Source organism: Cygnus atratus, chromosome 20 (assembly GCF_013377495.2).
Source record: "Cygnus atratus isolate AKBS03 ecotype Queensland, Australia chromosome 20, CAtr_DNAZoo_HiC_assembly, whole genome shotgun sequence".
Taxonomy (NCBI): domain Eukaryota; kingdom Metazoa; phylum Chordata; class Aves; order Anseriformes; family Anatidae; genus Cygnus; species Cygnus atratus.
The window spans coordinates 3,920,237-3,948,161 of NC_066381.1; the positions used below are offsets into that span (position 1 = coordinate 3,920,237).

The window sequence follows — 27,925 nt, forward strand, 5'->3', positions numbered from 1 at the left end:
CTCATTATACACAGACCCCTGATACCAATTAGCTGTGTCATCTTCAGAAGCTTAAATGTCCTATTGCGGAAATGTAGCCAAAATGATGGATAGTAATGATTTCATTTGTAGGTAAAAGTTGGGAGGCAAGGGGAGGGTGATTGGTTGGTTTGTTTTTAATTAAATCCAACCGGTCAAAGACTAAGGCATCACTTTATGTTCTCATAGGCAACTTTGATTCTCAAAAATTTTGGAGGAAAGGGGCAAAGGACATAATTTCCGAAAGGGTAGTGGTTCCCCTAGTTGTTAGCACTGCTTAGGTACGAAAAAAGATTTTCTACAGTTTTGTATGGTGTGTAAAGTATGACAGTATAACTTTATGCATAGATACAAGCAAAATAGAAAAATATATATTCACTGTATGGGAGCTTGAGACATGTATATGTCAAGAAATTGCTAACCAATTAAAGGTTTTGGTATTCTAGGAAAGATGTTTGTCAAGAGCAGATTTCTTGTTTTCTTTTTTCATGGCTGTTTTTGCAAGTATTAAATTTTGTTTTAATCTTTCGGTATCTTCGTTTTATTTTAGGGGAAAGCAGACACTCGCAATGAAATCCAGTCTCCTGCAGAAGATAAAGTACAAAAACAAGGAAGTGAAAGCAATCATAGTGCTGTCTTAGCAAAGAAAGCTGTTCTGAGACAAGAATCAGACTTGTCTGTGGATGATAATGTTTCTCCAACAGGTAAGAGGTTATTTCTCATTTTCCCTATCACAGGAATATCTGTGTGTATGCAAAGAAAACAGCTGTATTTTTTTATTCCTAACCCATTTTTGTGTATTTGCAAATGTCTTTAATGCAAGTGAGCTGTTTGCTTTGTAAAAACCTGCCAAGCATAACTCTTTGAACAACTGCTACCTTGCAATCTGTTTAAAGGATTCTAGAAATCAGAGTAGAATTCCAGCAATGTATATTCATGCTGGGAGATGATACTTCCTGCTGATCTAACACAATACTTGTGTGGTCTTACATTCTCAGAACCAGAACATAGGTGCCTTATTCTATTAAAGACTAGTATTATTAGAATTAGGATAAGAAAACAGATTTGTACGTAGTACTGTCCTGTATACACTTTTAAATAAATGGTGCAGATAAATCTCTTTACCTGATATGTTATTTACTTTTTATAAAGATTTATCAGTTTTTTAATAAAAAATTGGAAAAAAATCATCCTTGCATTTTTGTAACCATAAAAAAAATAACTATCACTTTCTTCTTTTATTTTTAATGTCATTTTATGGGATTTTCTTCTTTTGCTTTAATTTAAAAAGCAGATGACTGCACTTCAGAGGATTCAGCCCAGAAACAAGCAGAGAAGGTTTTAATACCTAGCCAGGAACAAGTTTTTGCTGAATGCTCTCAGAAGAGGATTTTAGGATTGCTGGCTGCTATGTTACCACCTTTCAAATCAGTTAGTTCTTTTTACTTTCTATCTGTGTAGTTTGCTAGATGTTACAAATAACATGAATAAAATTCATAGCAAATAAATTGTTGTGGGAAATGGGCTTTATTTGCTTACGTGTAGCAAAATGCAAATGTCAGAATCAGAATGTCTTAAACCATTCCACATTACTAAGGAATGTAGGGCCTTGTTCCCAAGGGGGGGGAGAGGGAAGGGAATTAAAATTTAGAAGCTTACCTTAAGTGTTCGACATCTGCAAACTTTAAAACATCACCTTAGATTTACACGTCAGGTGTTACTACTGAATACAGTTTATACTGTGCCTTCATTCAGTTTGACAGAACATTTCTCATACGGAAAATCCTGATGTAACAAATCTGCGTAAAGATGTTTGATTTGAGGTTTTATGCCAATATAACACAAGTGTATCGGAACCTAGTTTCTCATGTCCTTTTGTCCCGTTGGAAGGAGCATTAGAACAGAAGGTTTTGTACATGCTATGATTTTGACTAAAAATCTTGTTTTCTTTCCTTGCCTTACTGAGATTTTTTTTTTCCATAGGGCTCTACAATGTCTCTGATTAACCTGGAACAGATACTTCCACTGATGTTTCAGGTTGTCATCTCAAATGCTGGCCACCTAAATGAAACTTACCATTTAACACTGGGACTTCTGGGCCAGTTAATCCTGAGACTTATGCCTGCAGAAGTGGATGCTGCAGTGGCTAAAGTCCTTTCAGCCAAACATAATTTGTTTGCTGCGGGAGATGGGTCTACAGTGCCAGAAGGCTGGAAGACAACTCATCTTCTATTCAGTCTGGGAGCTGTGTGTTTAGACAGGTGCTTTTTAATTTAAACCTATTAGTTGCTCTCTGATGACTAGCACTAATTTTCTTTCATGCTTGCCTCATGCATACAGTTGTTGTGTTTTTTTTTTAACAGAAAGTCAGTTAAACTTACATCTTGATCATGGGAAGGGCATAGCATCTGCAGCCCTTGTTGCAGTCAGAATATTTTAATTTCCTTCCAAAAGAAGGCTGTCTGTTGAAGAATGGCTTAACTTCCTGTGCTTATGTAGATAGCATGTTATGGTGAAAGCAAGGTTTTGGAACTTCTAGGGGAAACAAGATAGTCCTCCTTTTTTATTATTTTTTATTTTTATGATGTTAATTCTCTCATTTTAAATTAGATACTCCTTCTGTGACTTGGGAAAGAGGAGTGTCATGTGGTAGCTGTCACAAGTGCTGAGTTCTGAATCTGGCCTTTTTATGTAAGAGTATTAGAGACAGAGATTTTGTATACTAAAATTGCACTGGAAACAGGAGGGGCAGGGAATATGTTCCATTTTGAATGTCTTGAGAAAGCTCTTAAGCATTCTAAGATTAATATTCTGCTTGTTAAATACAACAGTATTCATTTTCATTATAGCTATGTTTTATAGGGAAGGTTGATAAATGAATATAAAAGCATGTAAAAGGCAAAATATCCAGAGGATCATCTGAGAGAAAGGAGTTTCTCAAAGACTCACTTTAGAGCAAGGAGGCTAATCTCTCTAGAGATAGTAGTCCACAGAGAGCAGGTAGTCATATATGTGGGAAATAGACCACTTGCTGTTGTGCAAAGTCTCGAGCTCTAAACTAAAATTAGGATTTCAAGGTGACAACATTTATTCAAACTTTGACTTGGGACTGTAAACCTTTTAACAAAAATAGAATAGTATTTATGCTCTAATGATGAAAAACAAAAGAGAATGTGTCAGCTGACATGAAAGCTTCAAATATTTGGATAAGCGCACTGGTATTAATGATATGAAAGCTACAGCTCTGACAGATCAACAGTGGTGTGGTGTCTTGAGGAAAAATAGTTTCAGGTAAGTGTGTAGTCAGCCCTCCTAATACAGACTGCTCTTGCTTTCCAGTCGTGTAGGTCTGGACTGGGCAAGCTCCATGGCAGATATTCTCCGATCTTTGAACTCTTCTGCGCAGTGGCATAATGTGATCGCTGCTTTCACTGACCATTGCATTAAGCAACTGCCCTTCCAACTAAAGCACACCAATATCTTCACTTTATTGGTGCTGGTTGGGTTTCCTGAGGTAAGTGGCCTATCGATAGTAAAGGAAACAAAATTGGTTAGAGTTTTTAGGTTTGTTTCTAATACTACAGATCTTATCAATTGGAGACATCCATTATAAACCATTAAAACGCGGTGCATGTCAGAGCTCACATCTTTCCACTTGCGCACAATTAGTCTTTGTCTAATGAAGAATAACGTAGCTGGTTTTGCTTCGTGTTTCCTTGAGTTCTGCTTTAAACTACATTGAGAAAACCAGCTCAGTACATTTGAGTATCAAAAAGGGCTTTTTGTAAAAGTGAAATGAATAATCTCATTGTTGATAGTTGTAACTCTGATATATTGCCTGTGCAGGATTAAGTTATTTGTTGTAGCCATTTCTTTGTAGAAATTAACTGCTGTTTTCTAAAGATCAGCAAATATCTAGCAGCAAGCAGATTGTTCAGCTAAAAAATACAACACCAAGTATACGCCAATGTAACCAACATAAAAGTTGGCAGTATCTTTTTAAAAAAGTGTTCCAAATCATAACTGAATCTTTTGTTGCAATTTCAGGTGCTGTGCATGGGGACTCGTTCTGTGTACATGGATAATGCTAATGAGCCTCATAACGTGATCATCCTGAAACATTTCACTGAGAAAAACAGGGCAGTTGTTGTAGACATCAAAACCCGAAAGAGGAAAACAGGTTCTGTGACATTCTTATCTTGTTAAAGGATTACAGAGTATTTCCTTGCACTTTCTTGAATACCCAAAAGTATGTTTGAAATAGAACACTTTATGCAGGTCTGCAAAGTTTGACTTCTGTTATTGAGTCACCTGATTTTCTGCTCATAGTTTAAGCCAAATTGTGACACTTCTGCAGTAAAGATTATGGAAATCTCTCTTCTTTTTAAAACTCTGATATTAGTTTTTATTCAGGAGAGAGGATTTAAGGAACTGTCAACCATTTTATTAATTGAGTAATCTCAGAAATAGGCCTTTTTTTAAGCAACTATTTTTGTTTTGAGGTTTGCTTGTTACTTTTATCACTTGTAAACATGTGCTTAATGTTTTAAAACAATGGCAAATCTTAAAAATGCACATGCTCCCTTTGTGTAGTTAAGTGCTGCTATATGAAGGCAAGCTACTCAGAACCAGAATGTGTATGGGATAGTCCATTTTGTTGCTCCCAAAATACTCTGAGTTTTTATGAAGTGCCTGTTTCCACTGTCAGCAAGGTGTGCTACCTACTAGCAAATGAAGACTAAAAGCAAACAAAAGCATACTCATTATTTATCGTTTCCATGTGAAGCAAAGCCATCTTGGCTGTTCTTTTCCAGTGCTGTAAGAAAGCATGCGATGAAGATAGGCCCAACTTACTTAATCGCATCTTCTATAAAGTGTCAGGAGCCTGGTTTTGCTCTGCTTTCCTCCAGTCTGGAAGAACTTTTCAAAACAGTTTGATAACCCTAAAATTTGAGACAAAAAAGTCAAGAGGTAGACGATATGAAATACTGTGTACTCCTGGGAAAGTGTCTGGGTGTTCTAGTATAGACTATTCTAGGACACATCGATGGGCTCTTTTTGCTATTATGGTCTCTAGAGGCTATTTTAAAATAAAAGAACAACAACAAACAAACTAACCCTAGATGCTGCTTCCTGGGTCGTTGTACCAGAGAGAATTTTCTTTCTGTGTTTCACCTTGTTAAATGGTTCTGTCAAGCTAAATATTTAATATACAACAAATCAGTTGGATTCATAGGAGCAAGGGTTTTCAACTTTGGCATTCATGACCTAATGTTGTGAAGTTAATAAAGCAAAGGTTGTCCAAATTTAACTGTTGAAGTCGTTTAAAAGACACTTGGAAAACCCAACAAACTAAGCTGCATTTTGATACTGAGGAAAGATTTGAATGTAAAAGCTTGATTATTATTATTTTTTTAGTATATAGGGTTTTTTAATTGATATCTTGAACAGTAATTATCAGCACGTTTTATTTCATCGTATCAGTTGCAGGTCAGAATTTTCCCCATAGTAATTGTAAAATAGGACACCAGCTGATTTGTATACTGAGCTGTGCGTGTTCAGATATGTGCAGGCAAACAACTGATGCAAGAAGATACGTATTCTATTTAAAAATATTTTCTTGACTGTTCAACAAATTTGAAATAATTTCTGTACAAGGCCATAATTTTGCCACAGCAAAGCAGAGAGGTGGTTCTTGTTAATAATGTTAATATGTTAATATTTCAGTCTTGTTAATATGACTCTGGTTATTAGTATGTACTTCACATGTGGGTTGTGTTCACATCTTGGCTTACTAATATGGACTGGTAAGAGATGACTTCACAACATTTTAAGATGAACCTAGTGAATTGTCTTTTCTTTCTTGTAGTGAAAGACTATCAGTTGATTCAGAAATGTGGACAAGAAGGCAGCGATTCCCAGACCCAGCTGAGACAGTACCTCCAGCACTTTGTTCTTATATCCACACACCTCTTGCAAACCAGCATGGACAGCAGTTATGCTGAGGCAGTGGAAGCAACGTGGGTCTTGTCACTTGCTTTAAAGGGGCTTTACAGAACACTTAAGGTATCTTTCGCCTGACACGTGGAATATAATAGATCAGTGCCAGAAGTTTGTGTTCTGCCTTTCTCAACAGCAACTTGCATGTTGACTAAGCCCATTGGGAAACTAACATAAGCTCCTGTATCTTTTGTCTCCATTTATTCCCTGTCTGTAGGGGTTGAAACTGTAGCTAAACTTTAAACAGCATTTGTGAGACTAAAGTTGGGTTGTTTTTCCTCTGTGGGGGCTGATCATTCATGAAAATTGATGAAGAAATTGCAGGGATAATGCTTCACGGACTGAAGCTCACTTGCCCCTTTTCTTATTCCTGATTTATATGAAGAGGGAGGTCTGTAGTGTTTTAGACTGTCAGAGCAAAACAGACACCCAGTTAGTACTGTGTGTCATGGTTTATACTGTTAAGGTATCTGAAGTGGGGTTCTGTGTTTTTTTTTACTTGTTTTTTGTTTTTAAGGAAATAAATGAAAAATACTTGTACCATAGATAGGCTGTGTGTTAAGGCCTGGCAAGCATTGTGATACGTTGTCTGTTCGTATGTGCAGATTCATGGTTTTAAGGAGATCCAAGCTGCTTTTCTTCAGTCTGGTTTACTCAAGCTTCTTGTGAAGAAATGTAGCAAAGGAACTGGCTTCAGTAAGACCTGGCTTCTCAGAGACTTGGAGGTGAGGAAATAAGCTTTTGACTTTTTGCAAAATGTAGCTTCACATGGTGACATGAAATTTTAATGGCATTGCACTTTCCTTTTATGAACAAAGTCCTAAGAGTATTTTTGAAAAAATGTTCATTTCCTGTATCCCTGGATCTGCCTTTCTCTGTCATAATTGTGTAGATAATAGTCTAACTTTAATTAATATCAACTCCATCTTTAATAATCTGATCATATTTGAAAGAAATTTGGAAGATGAGGAATTAACCTACTCAGTTTCATTTATAAATTTTATTTAGACTGTTCTTGAAGATTCCATTCTTCAATTTTAAAAAATAATTAGTCTAAAAGAAAAATATTAGTTGTGTTACTCACTGGCATGTGCAAGATATTACTGCCATGCAATATAGGGAAGTCAATATGTATGTGGGCACATTGTTTCTGAATATTTAATTGCAGAAAGATAAAAGTGGTTCAATCATTAGTTGTGCTTTATCATAGGCATGAAGAGTGTGTAGGGGCAGCTCTGGCTTATTGGTGATAGTTATCTCTCTTCTGTTTTTGTCTAAGAATCCTGAAACCTTTGATGTTCTAAAATGGTTAAATGTTTTCTCAATTTTTTATGCTTTTGGCTAATTACTGAAGTTGTCTTTAGTAACCTGGAAGGTGTAACTTATTTGTGAAGTGGGAAATGGTTTAAGTTCATGTTGCTTTTCTTAGGTGTTGTTTCTTTTTAGAATAGTATGTGCTAAACTCTGTACAAGTCTTACAATGTTCTTAAAATGCTGATTGCTGATACACTAATGATATCTACAGCTGTCACACCATATGCTACCTTTTTCTGTATAGATTTTGTCAATAATGCTGTATTCCTCAAAGAAAGAGATCAGTTCCCTGGCTGAACGTGAGGATACTGAACTGGAGGAAAGAGAACAAGATCAAGATGTGGAGCAATCCGTTGTTGGTTCTGCTGATTTAGAGCAGAACAAACTTGATCCTCTGGAGGGTTTGGATGAAGCCACCAAAATATGTTTCTTGGTACTTATTTTTCCCTCCTTGGAAGTTACTATAGATTTGCTAGTTGCAGGAAATATTTGGTAGTGTATATGGCTGATTTTCTTCTAGATTTATATACTATAGGTCTATGATTTCAAGAAATAAAAAGGAAGGAAACAAAGAAAATAAAACTTCATACTGGGAACACAATAATGAATGCTATAAAATCATTATAAAGGTTTTTGCTAAACTACTCTTCATTTCTACTAATCCAGATATTATTAAATTCATTAATTTTTTATGTATATGATAAATAGAAAATAGTACCTCGGTCTCCATTAAAGAAACACATCTTTCATCTTAACCTGAAATGTCTTTTTTTTTTTTTTTAATCTTTCTCAGATGACACATGATGCACTTAATGCACCTCTCCATATTCTTCGAGCCATGTATGAGTTGCAAATGAAAAGAACAGATTCTTTTTTCCTAGAAGTTCAAAAGAGGTATGTGAAAGACTGGGTCCAATCAAAAACAAAGTTACTGTAAGATAGAGGTTGTAACTTAAAACGTGAACGGTGCTGAATAGAAGTTGTTCCATGGTTTTGTTCTTGGTTTTCGTGTGTGAAAAGTAAGGAATTGAACTCCTGTTGAGTTTTAGTTGTAGTTATGGAAACAAGTCACCATCTTCCGAAATATGCTGCATGTTCTTTTCAATACAATAACTCCCATATGTAGATCTACTATATCTCTAAATTATTCTAACTGAGAAAGAATGAACAGACCTTCATGTGACTTCTAGTAATCAAAGCATGTCTTGGAGCCATCGTGTTTTTACAGAGATGAGCAATTTTATGTCATGTAAAACCCTCTACTTGTTCAAGCAGGGAAGCTAGTTAACATAATGTGACAAAATAGGTTGAGTTTAATGAATCTTTTTAAAATAGGCAGTGGGAAGACTTTAATTTGTATTTAATTGTGTTAATTTTTTGCATTAATTTCAAACACATTTATACTTTTTTTTCTTTTGTCTTTTTTTTTTTTTAAGGTTTGATGGAGATGTAATTACAACAGATGAGAGGATCCGAACACTAGCTCAGAAATGGCAACCCAGCAAGCGTTTGAGGTTGGAGGAGCAGAGTTCAAAAGCAGTCGATACAGATATGATCATCTTACCATGTTTGGTGTGTATGTCTCCACTAAAAGGCACTGTTTATAAATAATTAGTTTTGGCATTTAGTAACTTCAGTTCTGTTTAGAAACTTCAGAGTTTTTTTAACAACTGGAGTAATCTGTTGTTAATGTTTTATGTCAAAATGAATGAGCAAATGCAACAAGAAGCAAGTATTTCTTCCTTTTAAATTCTTCTGTAAGAAAGTAAGAGAACTTGATTCTCAGGTCAGGAGAACAAATTACGATTGCATGCTGTGATTTCCTCTCCTTATACAGGAGAGATTGTATCTAATTGCTGTAAGCTTGTGCAGTTACCGTTTTACCATTGTAATGCTATCTTACAGTAACTGCAGCAGAACAAGGAAGCAATGTTGTTTTGCAGAGTAGACACTACACTTGCAACACTGAGGTTTTATATTCAGTAGCGTGGTTACGCAGCTTTTTGCTTTATTTGGGTGCAAGTTCCTGGCCACGTGGTATCACCAGCACAATTTTACATCAGTTGTGTAGAGAAGTGGTTTGAGGACCTCCTGAAGTAGTTTCAAGTAATTATAAGAAAAAATTTTAGATGTTACAACAGTTCATGCAGGAGTTGTCAAATATCCACCCCTGGAAACACTCCAAACTTGACTGGACAAAGCCTTGAGGAGCCTAATATAATTATGAATATGGCTCAGCTTCAAGTCTATTTTGGACCAAATGATGTCCAAAGGTTCCTCCCAACTTGCATCATTCTGTGATTATATTCTAGGGTCGTAAATAGCATGGCACTATGTTGCTTTACCTCTGTAGTTCAGCTTAAAGTAACACTTCAGGTTAGAATTCTAACTGCTGTTCCTGATCATATGTACAATCATGAATGTATCAGTGTATGGGGAAGTCTCTTGATATAAACAGGGTTTTTTGAGGAACTTGGTCCCTCTAGGTGCATGAGAGATTGTACTTTGTGCTCTTTGCATCTGATTTTCAGTATGTAAAAGACATAAATTTTTAAATTCAGCTTTCAGTCTGATGGACTGGTCAGATATCCAAACATAATCAAGGAAGAATATTGTTGAGAGTGTATTTTCAAACTTTTTCTTTCTTTTTCAGTCAAAGCCTGTGCTCTGTGATAAAGCAACAGAAGAAACCAATCCAGTCGCCCAGAAACTGATAACTAACACGGAGAGTGATCTTCAGCTTAGTTATGCCAAGCAGCGTCGCACTAAGAGTTCCATACTCTTGCATAAGGAGCTGGACTCCAGAAGCAAAAAGTCTGTGAGGGACTACTTGTATCGTGTAAATGAGGCAACTGCTGTTCTTTATGCCAGGCACGTGCTGGCATCGTTGTTAGCCGAATGGCCAGATGATGTGGCAATAAATGAGGAAATCCTAGATCTTAGTGGCCCAGCCCATATGACATACATACTGGACATGCTTATGCAGCTAGAGGAAAAGCAATTATGGGAAAAAGTAAGTGGATTTCACTTATGCATGTGAGCAAGCCCTGTACCTACATTCTACAAGCCTCTGACTAACAAAAATACGTGCAGTTCTTTTTTTAAGCTAAATTGAAACTCCAAAATTTAAATTAATTCTGAAAAAGCAGTCAGAATCTGTCAGTGTCTGAATGTACTGTAATTTTTTTAACAGGAAATGAAAAAAGCTAGCTCCTTGGAGACGACTCTTTCAGTTACATGGGGATAAATCTTGTAGAGAAATTGGCAAACTAGGCAGTCCATTTTGAAAACTAATTTTTGTTAGATCTCAATGTGTGTATTGTAATACCTGCAACCCCATTGATGGGCTGAGTGTTACTGTGGTGGAAGTGATCTCAGAATTATAATAGAATATTGTAATGAAAATGTCAGTTGAATGCTTCACAGCAGTCGACGCAAATCAAGTGCTAGAAATCTTCAAAGAAGGAATTAAAAATAAAACAGAAGGCATCAGTATGCCACTGAACCAATACTGAGCTCTCATCTGGACTGCATAACACAACCTGACTCCCTCATCTTAAGAAAAAGATGCAATGCAACTAGAAAAGGTCTGCAGAAGAGTGGCAGGGATTATTATAGCCATGGAATAACTTCCTTGTTAGGAACCAACTGGTTTTCTTGACCCTGGATCTTTGTCCTGTGGGTACTGAGGGAGGAGAAATAATAAAAAGTCTGTTCCTCCTTCTCTATAGTCTTAAAATCATGAGCAGCATAGAAAAAGTAAACAGCAAGTCTTATTCACTGGCCCTCCCGGTAAGAAAACAAAGGAGTGTCAGATTAAGGTAGTCAGTGGAAAGTCCAAAACAAACCTAAAGAGCTGATGTTTGACACAGTATGTCATTAAAGTTGTTGCCACAGGGTGTTTATATAGGATCAGAAAATGACAGGATGAACTGATGTAATAAAAATCTGTTAAGGCATATAAAATACAAAGGCGTAGCCTTTGACTTAGGCCATTCTACAAGTTTGTGGAGGCAAAGAATGTATTCAGGGAACCATGCTGTGTACTTCCTGTGTTTTTTATATTCATTTTTCTCAAAAAAATCTACTGCTGGCTGATTTGGAGGAGAAACTTTTGGCCTGAGCTAGTATGGCTAGTTTTATTGGAGGAGATAGCAAATTACAGGTGAAGCAATGCGATGGGTTGCTAGAACGACCTGTAAAGGACCTTTGAGTAATAGGACTCCTGATAAAGAACTTCTGTGCACTTTTGAAAAATAAGAAACAGTGGAGAGTTAAGGTTGTTCTGAATTATTACTTAATGTGTCCTGATAGACTCAATGGAATTTATGTGTATTTGTAATGATACAACTCTTGCATCTAGCTCTTTCAAACACTGCAACCATTTGACTGATACTTAATCCCTCCTTTTTATACGTGGACTTGTACATTTTGAAGACTAAAATGTAGGATGTGTTCTGTTCACGTTCTGTTCAAATTGAAACCTGTAGATATGGCAGGTAAAGGTGTTTGTTTAGCATGTTATCAAAGTTTTTAAATGATATTCCTTATTTACAGCTTCAGTTCACTGTGAGTTACTCTGTGAATTAATCTTTATTCTAGCATTTATGGAAAGAGACATAGCTAGTAGCTGTCATGTTTTTATCACTTAAAGGCTGAAAGGTCTGAAACAGAGAATAGAGTAAAATCTTCTGCACCTCTAGGTGCTTGTAGACATGTGAATTTGTCTCATTTCTTGCTGGTACAATGTTATGCGACTAGAAACGCATCAGTCATCAGAGTGTAAGTTTGCAAATGTTGCTTAGATAGCAATTTGCATTTACACAATGTGCTGCTTCTCCTCAGATTCTGCAGAAAGTGCTGCATGGATGCAGTGAGAGCATGCTGGGAACGATGGCGCTGACAGCTTGCCAGTTCATGGAGGAACCTGGGATGGCAGTCCAGATGCGTGAGTCTAAACATCCTTACAACAACAATACGAATTTTGAGGTAAGTTATAACTATTGCAGTGCAGTGGGCTTACATGTCTTGAAGACTGAAAAATATCAAGGTGTTTGAAGCAGAAATGTCACGGGGTTCCATTTGTATAACCATGGGACTTCTGTGCTTGAGCTACCTGCGAAATATCCTGTTGTTTTTGAAGAAGTCAATGCCAGATGGCTGAAGACTTGCCCTGCAAAGAAATATGTTCAATAAGGCACTTCAATAGCTACTTTAATATACTAATTTGATCATATGAAAAGTCCATAACTTTAATGGTTTTAATATGCATGTGTTTGAAGCAGTTCATATACTTAATCAGGGCCTTAATGAGCAAATATTTCTACCTTTCATCCAAAGGTTTGTTTCTATTGGCCTGTTACTTTCTTTTGCTGTTAGGTGAAAGCTAGGAGTGGAATCTTTCTTTTTTTCCTTTTTTTTTTCCATTGTATTTCTCATTTTAGAGTATATTCTGACACAGTTTCTGATTGTTCTTTTCTTGATATTGTTTGAAAGCATTTTTCTGAGCATGCTCATGCAAATAGTGTTTGGTAAGTAATTACTGCCTCTGGGCAGCATTGGGATTTTTACTTTCCTGCAGCTAAGACTCTTCTATTTTTTTTTAAAGGCATGTAAGCCCTTAGGATCTGGCAATACAATCAATATCAGAAACAAATACCACCACTAGCATTGCTAGTAATTAATTTTTACACTCTTAATATCTAATGCAAGCAATAGGACATGCTTTGCATTTGTTAGATTAGTTCCCTATTAAACTAACAAAGACTTTTTTTCTTGCTATGGAGGTACTGTAATATTCTCTATACCACTTCTGTTTGTAAGGTGAAAGTTAAATAGCTTCTTGGTAATATAGCATTACAGTATACATAGATAACGTGTTTATTTCTCAGGATAAAGTTCAAATTCCCGGTGCTATCTACCTCTCAATCAAATTTGACTCTCAGTGTAATACAGAAGAAGGCTGTGATGAGCTGCTCATGTCCAGCAGCAGCGATTTCCAGCAGGATCGGCACAGCTTCAGTGGGTCTCCGCAGAAATGGAACGATTTTGAGCTTCCAGGTGAGCATGCAGTGCTTTAAAGCAAAAAAGCGTTGGGAATTGCTGGTACCTGGCACTCTTGAGAGAAACTACTGAAAATGCAGATGTTACTGAGACATGTGAGGGAAAAACCTCCTTTTCTTGTCCCTGTCTGTTTACTCTCACAGGCTTCTCCTGCATTTATTTTTTAGAAGTGGGCTTATCTGTTGTTTTGCTACTTGACACATTCCATACTGTTTTATTTCTGACCTTTTCCCCACCTCAGTCAAAGTAAGCACTTAGCTACTGGAAACAAATTTTGATCTTGATTCTGTTCCAACACAGTCCTTGTTCTGCATGATATTCACTTACATTGTTTCTGCCTTGTCTTACTTTCCACAGGAAGCACATTTTTTTTAAACAGATAGGCTTATCTCTCGTCTCCGTACTACACTAGTGCTCAGAGCAAATAAAGAGAGTGTGCCAATGCCTTGTCTCCAGTTGTTGCCACTGAGCATAGCTGAAAAAGTCAGTCCCTTCACTGACAACTTTGGTCTGTATTCTGTAAGCACATTTTTGGTAGCACGGTACCAAATGCCAGTGATCTGAGGGGCTACATGGAGAAAGCAGCACAGATCTCATGCTTCTCAGGTTAAGCTGTTTTAACCCACCAAGTTAAATGCTCTGTGGCGTTGCTGGAAACTTGACATTGCATGTTGTCAGTAGCTGTAAATAGATCTAGGAACTTTCTCAGCAAAGGAGTTTGGGTTACAGGGTGCAAGTTAGAAATCATGTCTGTTCTGTAGACATATTTTGGATTTTTTATGAACTTTTTTTCCTTCCTCTTCTTCCTCCCAAGTAGTTGCAGAGGTTTGCCAGGAAACTGAACTTTGAGGCCCATTGTTTTGGAGCAGCCTTGGCTGTGAAACTTGAGTCTCACCCTGTGAAACTTCAGTTCCAGCTACAGCTCTTTGGATTGAGGCTCGTGATTTCACTCAGCAGGGTCTAGCTGAATCCAGGCACTTGAAGGCGGCTTCTGGGCTTTACATTTGATGGCAGGGTTTTCTCCAGGCAGTCATTGCTGTGTAGGAGTAGGAGGGATCAGTGACTCCGTTTCATGATGAAAAGGGGAAAATGAATGGAATTGTTTATTTTTTTATTATTATTTAAAAAAAAAAAACTTTTGTTTTGGTTTTCTTTCTTAACAAATGTTTTTGAAGTTTTTCCTCGACTTGAAACTTAGAAAATTCCACACCCAGTGAAAACTAGCATGTCTGCCCAGAGTGAGTTTTCAATGGAAAAGAAGGAAATTGTAAGTTTTAGCCAGATCTGACGTTACAGAGCACAACAGATAAAGATCTGTTTTGTTTAGCACTACAGCTAACTACCAGTAGTCGTCTTTGTGAAGCTGTAGATAACTACAATGACAAGAACTTCTTGAATGTTCCACTGCACAGTTGTAAACTGGTCAAGCGTTTTGGTAGTTGTTCCAGCTTCAGGTGGCTAACAATTTTGTTCTGTAATGTAGAAGTCTGCAATTTTGTTTTCTGACACAAGAGTAATGCAACTTTACTTTCACAATTTTTTCCCTTTTGCTTAGTGGACTGTGAACTTGGCTGCTCATGCAGAGGTTGTTTCTTCATAAATCATAACTGATCCATTACACAAGTGGGAAAAGTGAAGTTCAGTTGTGTTCTTTAACTCCCTCATCTTCTGTGTAGTTGACAAAAATGTAAGAGACATTGCAAGTGTTTTTATACAGTGGAAATCATTCTGTATTTTGCTTCAGTCTCCTGTTCTGCACATTTCATAATTACAGGGAAAAAAAATCACCTGTCTTGAATGACAATATCTAGGATTAGTTTATTTTAATGACAAAGTGCATTTGTGACAGCAAAACTAACTCAGTAGTAATGTGTATTTTCTCCCTTCCCTCATACACAGGAGACACGCTGTATTACCGATTTACTTCTGACATGAGTAACACTGAGTGGGGTTATAAGTTTACAGTGACTGCAGGTCATCTTGGAAGGTTTCAGACAGGTGAGTGTTGTTCAGACTGTAACTGAAAGGACTTCTTGGAGTTATTTTGCAGGAGCTTTGACAGACTTGTGTTTATCTGTTTTTGTTGCTGGCTTTTTTTTTTAATCTGCTTCCTTCAGAATTTTGGAAATATGTGATTTGTCTTGTTCAAGCTGAAACTTGGCTAATGTCTCTTATATGCTGTGACTGTATGCTAGAAATACCAAATCTTTCTAGAGGCTTGGAGATAACAATTATAATAACATTACTTGCATTCAAAGTCTTGTTATATGACAGTAATTGCACACAGGATTTAGTAAGCACTCACAGGTGCCATAATTGGAAACAGATATCATTTTAATTGTCTTTTTAAAAAGTACTTGTCCATTAGAATAGGTTGTTTCTGGGTCTAATTTGCAGATATAGCATGGAAGGCTTTGTTAGTTTATTTTAGAGTTTAGATGTTTTTAACAGAATTGAGGATGGTGGGTGATTTGTAATCAGCAAAACTCTACTGAATATCACATAATAGTGAGGACCTGTGTTTGTTTTTCCTTATTTGGGGTAAAACTTCAATTTCAGATAGGATTCTTGCTAACTTTTTATTTAATTTTAGTCCCAGAAAAGACTGGCAATGTCAGACTGTAGTCTGGAGTTATCTCAGATTTTTGTTCTTTGTTTTTATTCTTGCTTGCCAGAGCAATGCTTAATATATGGAGAAAACCATGGGTGTATGAGCAAAATGGGTCCCTACAAAGTAATAGCTGTTTGATTTTTTTTTTTTTTTTTTTTTTTTTTAACCAGGGTTTGAAATTCTAAAGCAGATGCTGTCTGAGGAAAGGGTAGTTCCTCACCTCCCACTGGCCAAAATCTGGGAATGGCAGGTTGGGGTAGCGTGCCGCCAGACCGGTCACCAGCGTTTGAAGGCTATCCACTTGCTCTTGAAGATCGTGCAATGCAGTGCCCAGAGGTAAGTGCCCTGTTCTATGTTGTATACTGGAAGGCAGGGTTGTATGCTGTTTTTTGTTGGTGGTGGTTTTTGTCAGTTTTTTTATTTTTTTTAATAAGCCAAAACAGGAAAAAAAAATAGCTTCCACTTGATTTTCTAGAAATTGATTCTCTTTCTATTAGATGTCCTTCAGAATTAAGGTGAGGATGGAATCATAAACTGGTGAAAATGATGATCTGATTCGCTAATCAAGTAAATAACTTTTTAATGATTATTATAGTTGTACCATTGCAAAGCCTGTAATTGAGTTTCAGAAAGGATAGGTGTGCTAATGCATCAAGTATGCATGGCCTGGGTATTTCTGAAAATAGATGTTGTAAAAGATACTGAGTTTTTATAGTCTCGAAAAAATGTATAGTTGCATTAACTCATTAGCACATCACAGCTGACACTTACCTCAGTTATGCCCTTTTGGTTTAGAGCAAACAAAACCAATAAAATGACAGCATCCTACTAGCTTACTTTGATAAAAAGAAGTCAGAAAGTGTATTTGCATATAGTAATAAAAATGGACAATGACATAGAACCATTGCTTACCTCTTTGTGTACTCCAATCTGCATCAAAGTCTGAAAAACTGATTTTGCTTTTATTTGTAATTACAAATTTATGATATTCTCAAGTTCCTTTAGCTTTTTTTTTTTTTTTTTTAATTAGAAAATGTCTGATTTGTCCTGTGGACAACAAATTTAACTGGTAAAAGATCAAGTCTCCATTGTGCTTATATTTTATACTTCCCTTGTATTAATCTGATGACAGATTCTGATAGATTCTTTCCCCTCTACGTAACCATATTTATCATCCTGTCTGTATAATTAGTGACGTTTGAATTGGCTTGCTTTAACTCGGGAGTAGGAAGGAGGCAGGGCTGGAACTGTTTGTAAAGAATTATCTGTCTGCCCTAAACCAGGATGTCAGCTGCCCGGTGTTGCAGGTTGATATTGTACAATTTCAAGCAGCTGAGCTAGAGCATTAAGCAAAATGATATATGTAGTTATTTTGAAGTCCTCATTTCAGGAGGCTGCTCGATTTTAGAAGAGTCATTTAGATGTGTCCATGAATATAAGGTTTTCTTCACTTCACTGATTCAGAATGAAATTAATTGTGCTGAAACACCTGACTGAATTTGGATTTAAAATGGTTCTTGTGCTTCTCCCTTGCTTTATACATCTAACTGTCAGAAATGTATGTTTTTGTTCCCTTAAATTGTGGGGGGGGTTGTTTTGTTTTCTCCTGCGAGTAGGCTTAAGATCATGGTTACTCACTATTTCATTTAAATGACCTCTTTTCAGGGACTGTGACCTCACCTTGTTGAAGCCACTCTGGCAGCTTTTCACCCATATGGAAAACAACTTGTGTCATGATGTGACCAAGCCTGGTATTCTCCTTCCTCTTCATCGTGCACTTGCAGAACTCTTTTTTGTTACAGAAAATAGAGTTACTGTAAGCAGTTCCTTTATTTATCTCTCTCCTCTCCCCAGTGCTGGGAATGTTATGTAGTTCAGTGTCAAGCTAAATGCATTTTTCCTTTATCTTGGCAAAGTTCATCAGAGCTTTTGTATGCTTTAGAAATATGAGCAGCTTTCTCTTGTGGAGTCTGGTAGCAAATTCTAATTAAGGGGAATGTAGTTGCCTTATCCGTCATGGTCTGTAAGTAATAGTCATGACTCTTCCTTGTGCAATTAAGGCGTAGGCCATAAAGCCACTCTTAAATCAGCATTCCTCTCAGAATAAATAATTAATTTAAAGGCATTTGAATGCAGTTCCCTTTGGGTTGATTTTGGACATTACATATGAACAGTCTGTAATTAACTGATTTCTGTAATCACAAACTCTGTTCTAGTCCAGGAGTCTTGTGTGTAGTTCAGATGCATTTGGTTCTTAGGGACTGCTAGTGATCAGTATTTTAATGTTTGTTAGTAGGATGATATTTTTGGTAGAAGTGTTAGTGATCATTGAATGCTTTGTGGCTGCAGGAGCTTGGATCTCTACAGGAGTATTTGCTTGCCTTAAATACTGAAGATCATCTTCATCGCTGCACAGCACAGGTAATTACAAGATTGCACAACCCCAGAGATGTGTTTTTTGTATATTTTTCTGGCAGATGGAAATAATGAACAATTTCTGATTGCCCATAGCATTTTATAAAATATGGGCTTTATTATACCATGACAGGCCTCTGAAATTTGTCTGTGATGAACTGCACACAAATGCTTTTCTCCTTTAATAGTCAGATGATGTGGCACAAACTGACTGTTAGGAAACAACACTAACTCATTCTAATACAAGTAGTTTAATTGGGTTTATCTAATTTAATTGTTTTGACCTCTCAACTGCCAAAACATGGAAAGGGGGGTAGGGTAGGGGTGGTCTTTCAGCCACTGAAAATGCAGTTGCCTTGCTGAAACTGCGTGGATGTGTGACAATTAATGGAGTACCAGGAGGTAACCAGGTAGAGACAGGATGGTTAGTTAATTTTTTCTTTTAAATTCATACAAGAATTTCTTCACAGTTTTGAAATGGGAGAATATGTGACATGATTAACTTTTTTTCTTCTCTCTTCTAGGCCCTGAAAAACATTGCTGCTATCAGCCTTGCCATTAACTATCCAAACAAATCAACAAGTTTCTGGAATGTTTAATACTGGCTCAGGCCGGAGTGCATGGGATAGAGTAGTTTGTCCATAGGAACCTTGGAACAAACATCTTAACTCCGTTCAGGAAAAGTTCCTTCAGCTTCAGTGTATGAGCACTCTGCAGCCTTCCTTCCTTCCACCTTGATGTAGAATTTGTAAAAGTAAAAGCGCACTTCAATGAAAAAGCACATCTTGAAGTAACTCACGCGTCGCCTACAGTTATGTATGCACATATTGTAGCATGTTAGAGTAAACAGAACAATTCTTTTTTTTTTTTTTTTTTAAATTCAAAGAAAGTAAATGAAAAAAGGTAGCTGAAGTATGGGAATGGAAGGCCCCCCATTGGTATCATCTGCTCCCAAGGAAACGATTGATGAAACCTGAAAGCTTTGTAAAGATTACTGAACTTAGAACGATGCAGTCAGCAGCACCTATGTTATGTGACATAGGCACATGAAACAGGCAAACCAGAATCTGGTGGGCTGATGTGGTAATGGTCCACACTTGAATCCTGTTGTGTTTACTTTTGCCTTGAAGGCTACTACCCAGGGAGAAGAACTTTAATTATTGGTAAACTACAGGTTGTAGAACAAATACCGGGTGATCGCATAGCAGTTAAAGAATTCCAGCTTCAGAGCATCCTTGTGCAAGAGGTTAATGTTTCTCCTGTTCTTTGATTCAATCAGCTGGATCATCTGTTCTTACCTTAATTTATCTCCGATGGTATTATTCTAAATAGTACATTATTCTAGGGCAGAGAGCAAAGGCAGGCCTCCATTCACTAAGCAGTGATGATATGAAGAACTGAGGAACTTGCATGTTTCTCAAAGATCATAAAAGAAATTATTCATGAGGGTTTTTTTCTTTTAATTATTTGGGTACTAGTGGCTTAAGGAGGTCCTTCTCAGCAATGGTGGGAACCTGGACTCCCAGCACTCAGGGTGGGGGTTAATGATCAATCCGGTCTTATCTTACACAGCAATAACTGCATTTCTCTTAATGAACGTGGAATGAATTGCAGACCTTCTATGTTGAAATAAATTGGCTTTCTTCCTTCTCAACTACACTGGTTATTCCCTTTCCAAAGAGTTATAAAGAACATAAAAGGATTTAGGGATGAATTTTGTATACTGTTATGCAGTACCTATAGCTGGTCTTGTCAACCGTCAATTCAGAGAACTTCCAGTGAGAATTATTTTCTTCTTCCCTTCCCCACTTCAACAATAAAATGCAAAAAAAAGGCAACCAAAAACTTCAGTAGTGGAGTCTAGGTGACTGATTTAAGTTGGGTAAAGGCAGCGGCTCTGTGAGAAGGGAATATGCTTCTTGACCTTGCTTGGTGAAAAGGTAAGTGGTGCCTAAATAGCGTTGTGCCATGGGCACAGCAGCACCGCTTCTGTAGATGACCTCTGAATTGATGGTCTTAGCAGCTGGGTCTGGACGTACTTTAAGGGCGGTCCAGTCTCCCTCTGAGAGGGAATTGTGCAGTATGCATCCCCATTTCTTGGATGACCTCTAGGGCTGTAGTTAAAGACGTCTTGACTTCTTTCTGTTCAGCCAGGGGAGTGTAAAGTGAGTGCTGCTTCAGGGGATGAGGTTCAATCAGAATGTCATTATTCTGCCTGAAAGACGTAAAACTGAAGACCAAGCTGTTCTGAAGCCGTTACCTTCAGGAATGGAGTGGTCCTCTTAACAAGTGAGAATGCCAGAATTCAGGAAAAACATACCATTTATCAATGACTGAAAGGATGCAGAGATACTGCTCTGAAGCGCCTCTCTGAGTATACTGCAACTGAAAGTCAAAGCCCTTCTTCCTTCCAGAAGGAGCTCGTGATGGGAAGGGAGTTATCAGAGTTGTGGCGTATGTTGAACGCATGGATCATTTTGTTCCCACATCTGAGTAATGTATTGGAGTTTGCAGTCTCACTGCAAGGGTGTCTGAGAGACCCATCCGTGAGAAACCAACTAGTTCACACTTGCTGAGAGCGTGAACAGATTCTGAGTTGCTACACCAAAACGAGATGTTATTATTAAGCCTGCTTTAGGGAGTCACATCAATGGGACAGGTGAGCTTTTGAAATTGCTCTTCTTGAGCAGTAGGACTTCCTATTCACTGCCTCAGTGGGAATCCAGGACTAAGCAGTCAAGGATGTGCAACGGGCTGATTTGCTAGGGCATGTAGCATGCTGCTGAGATCTTCCTATGTTTTAGTCAAAAGAAGGCTTTTTTTCTTGTTTTCACATCAGGGATGAAGACTGTAAATAAACCATTCATAGAACCTGTGATGGCTCTACCATACTCACAGTTTTCAGTTGGACTGTCTTTTTGCTTTCTGTATGAAGACACATGAGGCTGCAAGGATGACACAGGAGTGGCCAGTGTTCCTTACTAGGCGCACCACCTACTTACTCTACCAGCAGTAACTGGCCTTGAGTCAGTCATCTTGCCCTGAAGGGACTGTCTAGAAATGTTGTCCACTAAATATTATTTCTACCCACTAGATGGAACTGAAGGACTGTGACCTGAGTTGACACTGAATCTGTTGCTGCCTTACAACTCAATCATTCATTACGGATTTTTAAGAGACAAGAAACACTTTTCTTTTTTTTTTTCCTGATAGTTTTAAAGAGGAAGAGAATACCAATAATGAATATTCATGATCAATCACATCTTGAAAATCCCCCAGGACTTCCAAGTTGGATGCAGGTGATGATGCTGTTGAATAGTATAAAACTGGCTGGAAAACAGGTATGCTGAAAAAAAAATGTGCCTAATATTAAAAATAAAATAAAATAAAATAGTTGTCCTGCCTGAATCACCTATGATGCGTTTAAGACAAACCACATTGTTCGTAATGATACCTTTGACTTGCTTTCATTAAACACTTTAAAAAGTTTTATAATTTCTTTTATTACGGGTTTACTACTTTGCAATTTTTATCAGTTGTTAAAATATATCAAACCTTTAGATTTATTCCAGTTCAGTTCAACATGTAAAAAGAAAGCTACAGATGTGGGTAAAATATGCAAATGAAGAGAAATATATTGTAAAAATTATATAAAAACAAAAAAGTAACAACACAGTGTCTGTTTTTTGTTTGCTTTCCTGCTCTCCTCTCCTCACTGAGTGTTAAATGTTTGAATTTGCAGTGAGATCCAAGGTTTTTCTTAGGAATCTTCATTTTTGGTGCCTATAAGTAAACCTGCTTATCCTCACCCAGTGGGAATACATCTGCCATTGCATCAAACTATGCAGGACACGTACAACTGGAGTCTTCTTTTAAATTCCAGCCCTGCTGTTTACATTCCAGTGGCCTTATCCTAAAAACAAAGTTTTGCCATGGATACCCCTGGGGTTCAGAGCCGGTGGTTGTTTGCCTTCAGGCCTGAAATGCAAATTTGGGGCCCCAGGTGTTGCCTCGTGCTAAGCTGAGATTTGTCTCAGGACCTCTGTTCTAATAAGCAGTATTTATCAAGGGCTGGTGCCCACCTTGTCCCCTGGGCTTAGCTTCACAGCACCAGTGCCTTAGTTTTAGCTCGAGGGAGGTTGGTCAGGGAAGGGTAAGCGAGGAAGCCGACACCATTCTTGTATTTACCCAATGCCCTGAGTTGTTTCCACTGCTTCCACATGCTCAGAGAATGGTCTCGATGGGTGATTTCACTAAATACAAATAAATAGCAGGGGGTGTGGAAGAGTGGGGACTTCGCTGAGAGCCAGGTCTGAGGTTTCAGGTGCTGTAAGCAAGGTTACGAGTAGAACAGATTCAGCTCCCTCTGCTGCTAAAGTCAGCGGGGTCCCAGCCCCTGGAACGTAACAAAGCTCACAACCAAAAGGGCTGGGAGCTGTTGTTCGGATGCCCTGAATCAAAACCATTTTTCTCCCAAAAGCTCAACGTCAGGCTGTAAGCCAGTTTACAGGGGGAGATTTGTTAACCTGCCTTCAGGAGCCAGCCATGCTGTGCTTACACAGGAGCGAGCGATGCCGGGTCTCCGCTGAGGCAGCCACTGGCCCTTAGGTAAATAGGGCAATAGCGTAAAGCAGTGTAAGGCCATAAATAGGGCACTTGGCACTCTCCTGCAGCCACCCCGGGGGCACCAGCTGGCCCGAGGGGTGTGTGGGGCCGCATCCAGCAGGAGCTGTGGGGTTCTGGGGGAAAGGAGCGTGACCCACCCCAGGGTTGGAGCCAAGAAGGCATTTCCCATCCAAGTGAATAAGGGAGATCTGCTGTGAATAGGAGAGGAGTTAAACAAGAGGTGAAGGAAATCAGATTAAAGCTCATTCTTTCCCTGATGGTTGGGTCTGATTTATTTAGGTCCTTCTACTGAAGAAAGCACAAATAATGAAAAGCTGCCACCCAGCTCAAACCCAGGCTGCAGTGTTGTGCTGGGACTCATAAGCAAGTATGCAATCCAAAGAAGAATATACATTTAAAAACCAAAAAAGTCTTCCTTCCTCTACCCAGAAACATCAATAAGCATTCCTGACAAAGAGATGGAAATCTCACAGGGCTTTGTAGCAGCCCTATGCATTTAGAGCTATGTTCCCTTTGGGTTCATTGGCTGAGAAGCACATTTAGATATAGGATGCGCATGAAAAGAAGTGGAAAAAGGATTGAAATTCAAAATTCAAATTGAAATTAGACCTTGCTGCATTGCTCAGCGGCCCACTGGGTTCCCTGGGTGGTGTTGCGAAGCACACCAAAGGTGCAGGGCTCACGGCCCACCAGACCCCCAGGGCACGGCCAGGGCACCAGAACCCAGAACCGCTCTGCCCCTGCCCTCAGCAGCACTTTGCATGCAACAGCTCTCCTCTTCTGCCTCCAGGACTGTCACAGACGGGGTCTCTCCACCTCTGAACTGGGCAGTTTGCTGGGGAGCTTCTCCTCTTGGTGTTTTGCTGGCAATTCCCATGAGTTTTTGAAATTGGTTTCTTGCTTCACTCCCTATAAATACTGCAACTATGCAATATGTGAGCTTGCATTGCACAGACAAAGTCAGTTTTAGAACTAAAGAAATATGAAATTAAAGTGTCTGCAAATATACCTGCTCCTGCAGGCTTTTTTCCAGGGCTTTGGCACTTCCCAGGGCCCGAGGTTTAGGTGGCGGAGCCATGCCGGGCTTCTTAGCAGCTCCAGGGGCTCAGCCAGGCGGCACTGCCGCAGGGTGGGGGCTGCACCAAAGCTTTCCCCTGGTTTCTGGAAGCAGCCCCGTGCTGCTCTCGGGTGCTGGTTGTTCTCCTCCAGGAGCTAACTTGGTGCTGCACAGCATGCCTTCTTGCTGTGCTGTCCCGAATATCTGCCCTGCAAAGGGCTTCTAGCTCTTTGCAACGAGTCATCACCATTAAGGAGCTGCTGTGGAGGTGCTGGGAGCACAAATTTCACCTCGCTGCCTTCCTGGGGCTGTGGCACTCACAGGTTTTGGCCACTTGGCCATGGAGCAGCTGGGGGAAGCAGCAGGAGGCCCCTCTGCACCCAAAGGAGCTGCTGCTCTGCTGCTGCTCTGCTCCTCTGGTGCTGGCACCACGCGTGTGGGCAAATCGAAACGGATGCAGAAGTGAGAGACAAGGTGGTGTGCTGGGCTTCGTGCCATGCTGGGAATTATTTTGGTTAAATGTGTTCCCCCTGCATTTTCAGCCAGAGCCGGTAAAACTTCCTCTGCCAGTGGGTTTAGCGGCGGTGGCTTGCCGTGCCGTTCCTGGCCCTGGGCTGCTGAGGTTCTGTTGGGGTTTCTGGGTGAAAGATCCCACGTCAGTGCCCGAGGAACCACAGGAAACGCTTCCCCTTCTGACCTTATGCTTTCTAATCCATTCAAGCACCCCACAGAGGTTTTACTCTCTCCAAGCAGAAGTCTCACCCCTGCGATGGGTGCAGGAGGGGACTTCACCGTGCATGTAAAGGTGGGCATTTAGTAGGGCTTCAATCCCTCGTAACGCTTATTTTACACTGAATTAAGCAAGGAATCAAGGTGTAATCTTAAGCACACCTAGTTGAGTGATCAAAGGTAGACTTTAAATTGCTTCTGTTGCCCTGAAACCTGAGCAGAGCAGTTGATAGGAAGTTCACAGGCTGTAGGACCTGCTCTTGCATCTAGCCAGGGCCACAAAGGCAGGAAAAAAAAGGGGTGAGTTCTCGAGCCAGGAGACCGCTAGTCTCATCGGCTTGCTTCAGACAAGTCGTGTCTGCATTTCTTACCCTTCTCCTTTACATAAACCACCCACAGAAAGCTCATTAATCAAAAATGTCAATGGTTTCACAGCCGTCTTCCCACTCAGACCCTGGGTTTTACATTCCTGTGAGTGGCAGACTGGGCTTTTTTCTTCCTAACAATTGTAATTTTTCTTTCTTAAATGTTTTTGTTCCTCCTTACTGTGAGAGTTAATATTTAAAGAGAAGAGAGTGTTTTGTACCCTGTTGGTCAATTCAGGATACGCTGCTGGGTTTTAAACATGGCTTTGCCTCCAGGAACCACCCTTCTCGCCTTGCTTTGAAAAATGGCGTTTTCCTCCACTTGTTTGCTGGGCCCAAAGTACATCAAGATGAGTTTGAGCTTTGGCACCTCTCTTGCTAGAAGAGGACTTGGCTTCCTCAACACTTTCCGAGGCCGTGCTCCTTGCTCGCCCTGAGGTTCCTGCATTTCCATCCCACCGGGGGAAGCAAACCTCCCGCAGGGGCAGGACCCGGGGAGCCTAAAATAGCAGCTTATTTACCATAAACTCACTGGGCAAAGCAAATCCCGCATGAATTTTACTCTGATGATGCTTAAGACTGCAGATGGGCTATAGCTTTGCTTTGATTAGATTTGCACAGCGCCCAGAGGGGCTGCCCACGGGTGAGAGGTTGGTGTCCAGGAGGTCTCCGCATGGTGGCACCGCCACCAACTGCCCAGCCTGGCCCCGGCACATGGTGGCAGGAGGTAGAGACACTGCTCTGCTCCGTGCAGCAAGAATTGGTGCCAGAAGCACACAAGAAAGGTCCCTTCTGTTGCTTCTGGGTTCTCACCCACTTTCTATATGGTGCTCAGCGCTCCTTTGTGCCCTTGGGGCCAGCAGAGCTTGCACGGGGTGCAGGAGCTGCCGGTGCTACTGCCGGCTGCTGCTGTCAGAGGGTTTCTTCTGCAAAAAAAAAAAAAAAATTAAAAAATCACGTGTTTTCTTCCCAGCTTGTTCCTGCAAACACCCAGAGCTCTCGCCAGGCAGCCGAGTGCCGGGGCTTGCTGGCTGGGAACAGCTTGTCCCCGCGGGCCCGGGAAGCGCCTGTTCCCGGTGCGGCGACTGCGGCAGCATACGGCCCCACGGGGCTGCACGCCCCCGGAGCAGCTGCTGGCGGCGCCGGGAGCAAGGAGCATCCCCGGGATCTGTGGCATTTTGGTGCTGTAACCCCCCCGGTGTCACTGCTCAGATGGCTTAGCCATCCGTGTTTGATTTATTGGCTTTGTGAGCAATGTCGTGGGGCACGGTCTTGATTTCCCCCCTGAAAATGGGGAAAATTCCCCCCGCCTTGCACCAGCTGCGCTGGTGGTTGCTGGGCTTGGGCCAGGTTTGTGTCCCCCCCCTTGGGATGTGGCTCCTGGGACACACAGGGAGGTTCAATGCCCCAAGGCCCCCCCCGGCTCTTGCCCCTTTCCTCCTGTGAGGATTTCGGGTGATTGCCACTCTCCCCTCACCTCGCACCATTTCAGCGCAGCTGAAGGAGATGAGGGACACGTGACATTGCTGGCACAGCTCCGGGGGGACCAGCATAAGGTGACTTCCAGCTCCTGATTTCCACCTCCCCCTTTGCACAAGGCTGTGTGGGGGCTGCTGGGGGAGGCAGCCTCCTGTGGGTGGGCTCCTCCTGCACTTTGGGGACTGGCTCCCACCACCTTTCTGTGGTCACCTACACAGCCTTTTCTACCAGCAATGAGCCACTGCCCTCCAGGCTGCCAGGGCCCAAGGGAGAGGCACCGCTGCTTGCTCATTTTCTCAAATATCCCCCCCACACCCCCCAAATTTTCTGGATTGCGAGGGCTGGGCTCCTCTCAGCCCCGCTCAAGTGGCGTCGAGAGCCTGTATGCGGAGTCACGCAGATGTCAGCGCTGATCTATGGCTTTAATTACGAGCCCGTCTTCGGGTAAGGCTCAGATAAGTCAAAACGGAGAATTGTGGCTCAGCCCCAGCCTGCGAGCAGCTCGGTTCATTATTCACGAGCCCTCGTCTGTGGCAAAGCTCGCCCCAAATGTGAATCTTCTTGTGCCGAGGACGCTGCAGCCCCAGAGGCTGGCTCCGTCCCCTGGCCCCAGGCACCGGCTCGCCCCGGTGTTGGTCACGGCTTCGCTTTGGTTGCTGCACCAGGGCTGTCGGAGCACCCAGAGGCCCCTCGGGAGCCTTTTGCCTCTCCTGCTAGGGGTGTCCATGGCTGGAGCGGTGAGGGGGGCACCCAGCTCAGGCACCGAGCAGCACCCAGGCTCCGGAGACCTCAAAAAGCCGGCGAGCACTCACCCCAGGTTACAACCACAAGAGGAGGAAGAGGAAGAGGAAGAGCAGTGCCCAGGGGGACCCCAAATAACCCCTTCCCTGCCTGCTGCAGAGCCGGGACCCCACTGCAGCGATGAGAGAGCCCCCCCCCCCCCCCCGCACAAATGCCCCATTTCCACGGACCACAAAGAAATGCCACAGGGGGATGCAGGGCGCAGCGGGTTGGCACCCAGTGCTCGCTCGCCTGGTGCTGCTTTTTTGGCTCCCCAGCCCTGCGTGGCCAGCTCGTGAGCCACTTTTTATCCATTAAGAAGGTCTTTTGTGCAGCCTTTTGTCAACAGGGCTGTCCCATTGCTATAGCTACGGCCCCTCCGGTGCCGGACACACCTGTTTGTTTTTCCAGCTCCTTTCTATTGCCGTCAGATTTCTCTGCCACCTAAATAAAAATAATGAGAAAAGC

At 40.7% G+C, this 27,925-nt stretch overlaps 1 protein-coding gene across 1 annotated transcript in view; it reads left to right on the top strand.

Moving 5' to 3' along the window:
• ZZEF1 (zinc finger ZZ-type and EF-hand domain containing 1) overlaps nucleotides 1–22,086 on the top strand; it is a 59,809-nt gene extending 37,723 nt beyond the window's left edge. The window contains exons 38-55 of the mRNA XM_035559008.2: nucleotides 569–722; nucleotides 1,310–1,449; nucleotides 2,002–2,279; nucleotides 3,358–3,532; nucleotides 4,066–4,198; nucleotides 5,888–6,084; nucleotides 6,624–6,743; nucleotides 7,577–7,765; nucleotides 8,126–8,226; nucleotides 8,769–8,904; nucleotides 9,986–10,345; nucleotides 12,178–12,321; nucleotides 13,224–13,392; nucleotides 15,295–15,393; nucleotides 16,177–16,342; nucleotides 17,672–17,822; nucleotides 18,356–18,427; nucleotides 18,946–22,086. Of these exons, the coding sequence (XP_035414901.2) occupies nucleotides 569–722; nucleotides 1,310–1,449; nucleotides 2,002–2,279; nucleotides 3,358–3,532; nucleotides 4,066–4,198; nucleotides 5,888–6,084; nucleotides 6,624–6,743; nucleotides 7,577–7,765; nucleotides 8,126–8,226; nucleotides 8,769–8,904; nucleotides 9,986–10,345; nucleotides 12,178–12,321; nucleotides 13,224–13,392; nucleotides 15,295–15,393; nucleotides 16,177–16,342; nucleotides 17,672–17,822; nucleotides 18,356–18,427; nucleotides 18,946–19,020 (2,859 nt within the window). The 3' untranslated portion in view covers nucleotides 19,021–22,086. The remainder of the gene's footprint in view (nucleotides 1–568; nucleotides 723–1,309; nucleotides 1,450–2,001; nucleotides 2,280–3,357; nucleotides 3,533–4,065; nucleotides 4,199–5,887; nucleotides 6,085–6,623; nucleotides 6,744–7,576; nucleotides 7,766–8,125; nucleotides 8,227–8,768; nucleotides 8,905–9,985; nucleotides 10,346–12,177; nucleotides 12,322–13,223; nucleotides 13,393–15,294; nucleotides 15,394–16,176; nucleotides 16,343–17,671; nucleotides 17,823–18,355; nucleotides 18,428–18,945) is intronic.
• Nucleotides 22,087–27,925: the final 5,839 nt, after the last annotated feature.